This window comes from Myotis davidii, unplaced genomic scaffold, assembly GCF_000327345.1.
Source record: "Myotis davidii unplaced genomic scaffold, ASM32734v1 scaffold534, whole genome shotgun sequence".
NCBI lineage: Eukaryota > Metazoa > Chordata > Mammalia > Chiroptera > Vespertilionidae > Myotis > Myotis davidii.
Window position 1 is genome coordinate 5,515,116 of NW_006286678.1, and position 8,257 is coordinate 5,523,372.

The following is an 8,257-nucleotide window of genomic DNA, read 5'->3' on the forward strand; positions in this document are numbered from 1 at the left end:
GCGGGGCGGGGCCCAGGGTGTGGGAGGGCCTCTGCGAGGTCGGTGATCCCGACGGGGATCTTGCTCTGTCCTCCGGCATTGGGGGCCGGGCAGACTTGTGCACATTCCAGCCGCGCCTTGGCGGTGCCTCGCCCTGCAGACCACATGCCGGTGTTCTCTCTCCGCAGTACTTCCTGGGGATTCTGAGAGCCAAGGGCACCCTGCAACCACCGGAGCGCCAGGCCCTGTTTGGGCCCTGGGAGCTCATTTACGGCGCCAGCCAGTGAGTGGAAGGGGCGTGGGGAGAGGGATGGAGGGGGCGCCTCGGCTTCTGGCACTGCACCGACAGGCCCAGGTTCATATTCCGAGCCTGCCAGTGGCCTCACCTGTGGTCCTGGCCCAGTGCCCCAGTTCTCCATCTGTAAAATGGGGTAACAGCACTACCATGGGTCAGGGGTAAAGGAATGAAATGCGGTGCTCAGGCAGTTCTTTGGCAGCTGTTATTGTCCTCACCCACGCAGAGAGCTGCTTCCCTACCTGGAAGGAGGGCACTGGGGGCAGGGGCTGGAGGGCTTCTGCCCCCACCTGGAGCTCTACACCCAATTTGCTGCCAACGCAGACAGGTCCCAGACCACCCTGCAGGTAACTTGAAGGTGACCTCAAGCCCTTCCTCTCTTGCCCCATACATTTCCTCTTCATCTGGAGACTTACACTTCATACTGTCCCTGCATTCATAGAGCCCTGTGGGAGTCCAGTTCTGTGCTCTGTTCCCTGTAGGGAGATGGGTTCTCTCAGGAGCACACAGCTTGCTGAGGGCTGGGGATGTGCACGCAGGTGAATACAATGTAAGGAGTGGCTTCTCTCTCTGCTGCCAACCCGCTCCCTCACTCCAGGAACAACTAAAGAAAAGCAAGCGTTTCCGGAGGTTCGTGCGGCTTCAGGAAGGCCGCCCTGAGTTTGGGGGCCTTCAGCTCCAGGACCTGCTCCCTTTGCCTCTGCAGAGGCTTCAGCAGTGAGTGAACTCTCCCTGACTCAGCCAACTTCTCTTTCCTGAGGCCCTCACCTTTGTGGGACTCGTGGGGCCTGTCCCAATGCCTGTCTCCTGGGACAAATTGCTCCTGGAATCATTTTTGCAAGAGCAGAGAGAACCCACGGGAGTACCTGGAGTCTGCAGCCTCAGGCCCTTAGCTGGGAGGGTGGAACTCTACATTGAAGCCGGGGGGCTTGTGACGGGCTAGTGACGCGGTATTTGGAAGAGTTTGCCGAGATGAGAGCCTGGTCCAGTTTGGAATTTCTGAAGAGTCTGCCCGACTCTTCCATGTGGGACGGGAAAGGGTGATGTGGTGGGAGCCCAGGTTTTGAAAGAGGGGATACCAAGCCAGAGCAGATCTTTCCTGGCTTTGCAGTGGAAGTACGTGTATGGGGTTATGAGTGTGTCAGGCAGAGGGAATTTTTCCCAGCTCTACGTCCCCTCATAGACTTCCAACTGTCCAATTCTAGGTATGAAAATCTTGTTGTTGCTTTGGCTGAAAACACAAGTCCCAACAGCCCTGACCACCAACAGCTCACACGTATGTTCTTGCTCTGCCAAAACTCAGAGACAGAAGGCTGCCTTTCTTGTGTCCCTTTTGGGTTGTGACCTCCAACAATGTCTGGTATGACCCTGTCTTCCTTTGACGTACATGATGTTCCATTGTCCTGCCTGCTCTTCAACAAGTTAGACCCTAACCCTGGGTCCCTAGGGAGTCGCCTTTCTCCACCACCAGTCCCCAGAGTCACACATGTGCTGGGAATGTTATTCCAGGGGCTGCGCGGCTGATAAGTGAGACTGCCCAGCGAGTTCACACCATTGGTCAGAAACAGAAGAATGACCAGCACCTCCGGCGTGTCCAGGCCCTTCTCAGCGGTCGCCAGGCGAAGGGGCTCACCTCAGGTAGTCTGCATCCTTCCCCCAAGCCCTCAGTCTGCCCTTTTCTTACTCACATTCCCAGTTTCCTCGGCCTCCCTTTTCTTTTATACCCTCGGAGCATGGTCCTGGAGTTGCATCAGAATAACAGCTCTCCCATCCCCCAGGTCGCTGGTTCCTACGCCAGGGCTGGCTGTTGGTGGTGCCTCCCCGTGGGGAACCTCGGCCCCGAATGTTCTTCCTGTTCTCTGACGTGCTTGTCCTGGCCAAGCCTCGACCCCCATTGCACCTGCTGCAGAGTGGCGCCTTTCTCTGCCGGGCCGTCTACCCCATGGCCCAGTGTCAACTCCAAAGGGTCTTTGGCCACTCGGGGGGCCCTTGTGGTGGACTGCTCAGTGTAAGTAATAAGACGGGGGTCCTGGGTCAGGTAGGAGAGGCCGAACATACGCCTCCAATACCTATGCCCCGTTTATCTCCTTGGCCTGGACCCTCTTCATAGGAATTGGGCCAGCTACATGGAGAGAGCATAACGGGGTCTTTGGGTTCATATCTAGTTCTCACATGAGTCCTGAACGACCCCCATGGGAGCAGCGAGGCCTTGAGCTTTAGCCTGGACCTTTCTGAGCCATGCATTAAGAGGTGGTCTCTCCCCAGCTGTCCTTTCCTCATGAGAAGCTGCTGCTCATGTCCACGGACCAGGAGGAGCTCCTGCGCTGGTACCACAGTCTGACTTTGGCCATCAGGTAGGTTGTCTCTTTCCTTGGTAAGTGTTGTGATGAGGCCCAGGAGCAGGAGATGAGCAGTTCTGGTCCTGTCTCATGTCCTACATCTGTGGGACACCACCCCACCACCCCTACCCCCTAGTTCAGGGGCCCTCAAACTTTTTAAACAGGGGGCCAGTTCACTGTCCCTCAGACCGTTGGAGAGCCGGAGTATAGTTTAAAAAAAAACTATGAACAAATACCTATGCACACTGCACGTATCTTATTTTGAAGTAAAAAAACAAAACGGGAACAAATACAATTATTTGTATTTGCATGTGGCCCACGGGCCGTAGTTTGAGGACCCCTGCCCTAGTTGATGAGAGTATGAATAGCGTGCTCACGCCAATACTTGAACTGTCTTCTCTCCACAGCAGCCAGAAGAACTAGAAGAATCTTATGAATTCCAAGACCCAAGATACTTCAAGGATAGTCAGGGTCAGGAGCACAAAACTAAACAAAACACAGAACCCTTCCTGGTTTGAGAAGGGTCATTTTGTGTTTGCCTGGGACTGGGTTATTTGACCAGCTCTTAAGAATCAGGAAGCCAAGTCTGACCCATTTGGACCTTCACAGAACCAGCCCCTCCAGCACAGAAGAAGGGACTTGGGGCTGACGAGCTTGGTGCTATGTGTATGGACAGTCGTTTATCAAGGCTATGGCTTTGCAAATGTGGCTATTTTTATAATTTTATTTTCCCACTGGATTTAAGTAAAGTTTTTTTGTTTTTTTGGAAAGGCCTGTTTCAGCTATGTGATGCGAGAAGAGGGAAGTCTGTGCCTGGGGGCTGGCATGACGGGGCCTCGGGAGTACAAGGAAAAGAACTGGAGCTCCCTCTGTCTCCCCGGCTCTCACACTGGGAGGCAGCATCTTTTTGTCCTAATAAGGGAAGCTTTCCAAGAAGGGCCAGTTGTTCTTAGGCACCTAGTATGGGTGTGCGTGTGACCAGCTGGAGTGGAAAAAGCACACGGGAGCGTCCAATCACAAGAACAGACTTGGTTTTACTAAGCCTTCAGCTGTCGTCCCTCCTTCCCAGAGTGGGCTGGGACTGGGGCCCTTTGCCGAAGCCTTGCAGCATCTTCTCCTTAGCCCCTGCTCCACTCCCCACGGAGCAGCCGGGTTCTTTGTCTCTGTGCTCCCGTGTAGGGGCTCTTCCCAAGCCTGACTGTCACCAGCCTCCTCGTCCTCCTCCTTCGTGCACGAGTCCTCAGGAAAGGGCATGCTCGCCTCTGTGAGGGGAAGACCAGGTCTGTCCCCGTTTCTGACACTTTGTCTGTACCGCCACCAGACTTTCAACCCCAGCCTGTTACCTGGTTCTGGAACCTCCACATCCTTGCTGGGCTTGTTCTTTTGTAGCAGCTGGTGGATGGTGTGTAACTTCATGTTCAGAAGCTCCTGCTGTGCTCCAGCCAGGGTAGTCACCCTGTGGACAGGTCCCCTCAGAGGCTGCCCAGTCTATATCCCCACTTCTCACCTGCCACACACGGCTCTCCTTACCGCTCAAAAAGGGGGTCCAGCTGGGCCATCAGATTGTTCAGGTGTTGTTCCGTCTGCGCCAGCTGTTGTGTCAACTGGGCCAGCTGTTGCTCTGGAGGTAAGGGAGAGAGGAGAGCAATGGTTAGTCACCTTCTGCTGTCCCCTAACTCCCTACCAAACAAGACATCTGCAAAACCCACCTGACTGCAATGATTCCTTCTTGCCTGCTTCTTCTTGGAGAACAGGAGCCTCCTTTTTCTCCTGCTGCAGAAGGAAATGGAGATACTGCAACAAGGCTCCCACCCCTGTCTCCAAAGCCAGTAAGAGGAGGAGGAGAATGTGAGGTAGAGAAAACTATTGGATTTTCACCTCAGAGAATCACAATCCCATCTAGTCCAGCTCCTCATCCAGGACATGAAGCAGCCATCAGTACGCCCTCACAAGCGGACATTCGGTCTACTCTAACACCTCCTGGAAGAGAACAGCTCCCTCCAGGTTGATAAAGCTCTGGTTGTTAGTTTATATACAAAGCCAAAAACTGTCCTTCATGTATCTTCTTTTCATTGTGCTGATAAGAGCCTTCCAAAATCATGTCTTTTCAACATGATAGCCCCTTGGGGATTTGACAACAATGGTCATTCCTCCCCCCCCCCCCCCCCCCCCCCCCCCCCATCACTTCCCTACGTCCTCTCTGGCTTAATATCACCAATCTTTTCCAGTCAGTGCTCATTTGACATGACTTTCTCTGGTTGCTTTACTGAACTTGAGCTTTTAAATCAGTGCCCCAAAGAGAATAAAGTTTTCTCCAGGAATGTTCTGATCATAAGATAACGCACAGTGCTTATTTAGGAAATGGGTTGTCACATCACACAAATGAACTTCATTAGCCAAACAATGAACTGTTTGCTGTTATGTTTCTTCTGGACTATACTTGGGTCCAAGAATAGAATTTATCTGTCCTCTTTAAATTTCATCATTGAACTCAGTCCTTTATCCTAGCTTGTCAAGTCTATTTGGGATCGTGCTCAGCTGTCCCTTCTAGTTTTACATCATCTCCAGATTGCTCTGGAGCTATTTTCCTATGCAATTGAGTGATAGGGCCAGGGCTGAATATACAGCCCTGGGAGATACTACTTTCCATCTCAACAGTTTCAATCCACCAAAATGTACTGTCAATTCATATTTCAGGGCCTCGTTCCCAAGAACATGAGCCTGCTGGGTACCTTGAACTCAAAAAACACTGACTACCGTAACCAACCTCTTGTGCCGAGGTTGGAATCTCACCAGGAACTCCACACTCGCTGGGTTCAAATCCCAGCTCCACTAGTTACTAGCTCTGACCTTGAGCAAATCACTTAAATCTCTTCGTTGGCTTGTTGCGAAGACTACACGTGATATTTATTATTTACAATTCACCATGTGCCCTTCACATCCATTGCCTCGCTGGATGCTCAAAATGACCCCATCATGTTGGAAAGCCAAGGAACTACTGTTCAATTCATTGAACGACCGGAAGATGTCTCTTGTTCTTGGTACCCTAACGCCCCCCTGGGAAATTCAGGCCCCGGGCATCCCCACCACGGGTCTCCCCGCACCTGCAAACACTTATAGAGCACGAAAGCCACGACGGCTGCGGTGTACAGCGCCCCCAGAGGCCACGCCCGGGCCCGCTCCTGCTGGTCTTTGGGCGGCGGCGGCCGCCGGGGTTCCGCGGCCTTAGGGCTGACCTGGGCTGGGTCCCCTGCGGAGGAGGGCGGAGGAGGGTCAATAGGGCTGGAACCCCAGGGCAGTCCCAGCCTCCCCCCAGCAGCCCTCGCTGGTACCTGGGTGTGCCCGGAGGTCGGGGCTGGGGCGGTCTCCGAGGACCCCCGGCAGCGCGGACACAAGCAGCAGCCCCAGAACACCCGCGGGCGAGACCGCGCTCGCCATTGCTGGCCGACAGACTAAGGCCCAGCGGCGCCAGGCAGCGGAGCGCCCCAGTGCTCATGGGTAGGCGCCCCCAGAAAGCCACGCCCACGCAGTGTAGGCGGGGCCACGCATATTTGCATAGGACCATTGGCCAAATTTTCCTAAATTAGTTAATTTCTTATCTATATTAGTTAGAATACCGCCAGAAGTCTCAGAAGATTATTCCAGAAAGTGATTTTTATTTCTTAAAAACCATCAATTTTCTCGCCCTAACCGAAAGGTAGAATTTCTGCTGGACCTATAAAGAGCGCGCGAAAAGGTACCTTTTAGGTGTAGTTCGCGCTGAAGGCCTGTTGCCTAGGCTACAGACGGAGGACTCGGTTCCTCATTTGCGCCTAGGGGAAAGTCCCCGGATCTCTGGCAGAGAGTGCCGCGTGCGCATGCACGTAGACCTCCCCCGCTTCTCCTTGTCAATCCGCCAAGAAGCGAACCCGTTAGGCGGGGGAGCCGAGCGGTGTGCGGCGGGGGGCGTCATCCGTCATCTCCTCTAGTTACGCAGGCGGTGCGTCTTGGCGCACTAACCACACGGGGCTCATTCTCAGCGCGGCTGCATTTTGTTGATAGTCTTTCTGCAACAGTTAACATCTACACAATGCAGATTCATTAACTTTGTCAATTATAATTATCACAATAAAGCTGGAAAAATCAAAATCCATTTTGATTCATTAAAATCAATTCATTAAAAACCAAGTAGCCTATTAATTACCGCTAGACTGTAAATGCTGTATCTCTTTTTCGTTACCATTTCATTCCTATAGCCTACATGGCTATAGCAAGCACTCCTTTTTTTAAAAAATTAAATGCATTGGGGTGCCACTGGTTAATAAATTTGAGCCGAAACCGGTTTGGCTCAGTGGATAGAGCGTCGCGACGCCTGCGGACTGAAGGGTCCCGGGTTCAATCTCGGTGAAGGGCATGTACCTGGGTTGCGGCACATCCCCAGTAGGAGATGTGCAGGAGGCAGCTGACCGATGTTTCTGACTCTCTCTCTCCCTCCCTCTCTGTAAAAAATTAATAAAATATATTTAAAAAAATAAAAATGAGGAAACTCAGGTTCCTAAAGGTTAAGTGTTGTTGATCAGGTAAGAGACTAGGCGATTCCAATCATTTTCTGCTTGTCTCCATATCATCTGTCTCACATCACCCCACCTCCAGGCCTTCCCACTTCTTGCCGACAGACTTGGGTAGTCTCCCACTGTTTCACACTATCTTTTATAACTGTCTGGGATATGAAGGGTCATCTTCCTGATTAGACCAAGAGCTCTTTGAAGAGGAGAGAAACCATTTCCCACTCACATTTGCTCTCCAGAGCTTGGCACATAAGTGATGGGCACTGGTACATGTGTATTAAATGAATGAAAAACACGTGTTAAATAAATGCATAAAATTCGGTATGTCTTCCTGTCTTTCCAGAAAGGAAGGGGGCACTGCAGGGAGAGACCCGAACCCAGGGGAGTTTGACCACCCAGAGGCAGCCTGGACGTCAGAACAGTGTACTCTAAACCTTGACTCCAAGCCAGTTGGTGTAGTCAAAGTAAATAAGTGGCTATGGGGGGAGGGAAGAGGGACAGGGGTATAATATGATAAATGGCCCCTAACTGATAGTTGCCTTCAGGGAATTTGGGCCCACTATTGCCAGATATTCTGATTTCTACACCTCTCCACCCCAGTTCAATAAATTGGGATTTTTAAAATTTGAAATCTCTGTTTTAAAATGTTAACAAGGAATATTTTGCATATTTGACACCTGTGTGGATCATGTTTTTAAAATTCTCTTCTCTAGGATAAAATAATCAGGAAATGAAACAAATAACAAGGGCCATAAAATAAGCTAACAATAAGGGTCAGAAATTCAGACTGAATTATTTGTATAACTGAATGTCTGATATAATCATGACAGTATAAAACTATATATAGTGCCCAGCCAGTATGGCTCAGTGGTTGAGCATCAACCTATGAACCAGGAGGTCACAGTTTTATTTCTGGTCAGGGCACATGCCCAGGTTGTGGGCTGGATCGCCAGTAGGGGATATGCAGGAGGCAGCCTTTAACGTTCTGCTCTCACATGAATGTTTCTCTCTGCCTTCCACCCTCTCTAAAAATCAATTTAAATTTTTTTTTTAAGTTTCTTGCATGTTAAGCAACAAACATACAAACAGTTAGGGAA

The 8,257-nt window shown here is 51.3% G+C and overlaps 2 protein-coding genes and 1 long non-coding RNA gene across 4 annotated transcripts in view; 1 reads left to right on the forward strand and 2 right to left on the reverse strand.

Annotated features, from left to right (window-relative positions):
- Positions 1 to 5: 5 nt before the first annotated feature.
- On the forward strand, positions 6 to 3,616 carry ARHGEF39 (Rho guanine nucleotide exchange factor 39; the record flags this gene model as incomplete). The annotated part of the gene is made up of 8 exons (XM_015560462.1): positions 6 to 262; positions 501 to 621; positions 873 to 991; positions 1,480 to 1,550; positions 1,784 to 1,912; positions 2,053 to 2,282; positions 2,540 to 2,628; positions 3,021 to 3,616. Coding segments are annotated over 8 exons (1,032 nt in total), but the record flags the coding sequence as incomplete, so codon positions are not given.
- Positions 3,617 to 3,622: 6 nt separating this feature from the next.
- On the reverse strand, positions 3,623 to 6,123 carry CCDC107 (coiled-coil domain containing 107). Its single transcript, XM_006758512.2, has 6 exons — positions 5,946 to 6,123; positions 5,718 to 5,863; positions 4,323 to 4,386; positions 4,144 to 4,234; positions 3,957 to 4,069; positions 3,623 to 3,875 (listed from the first exon to the last, which is right to left on the reverse strand). The coding sequence occupies exons 1-6, from the start codon at positions 6,049 to 6,051 to the stop codon at positions 3,628 to 3,630; spliced, it is 768 nt and encodes a 255-aa protein (XP_006758575.1). The 5' UTR covers positions 6,052 to 6,123; the 3' UTR covers positions 3,623 to 3,627.
- Positions 6,124 to 6,616: 493 nt separating this feature from the next.
- LOC107182249 overlaps positions 6,617 to 8,257 on the reverse strand; it is a 7,271-nt gene continuing 5,630 nt past the window's right edge. For both annotated transcript variants that reach the window (XR_001512970.1, XR_001512969.1), the window contains one exon: positions 6,617 to 6,675. This is a non-coding gene — a long non-coding RNA (uncharacterized LOC107182249). The remainder of the gene's footprint in view (positions 6,676 to 8,257) is intronic.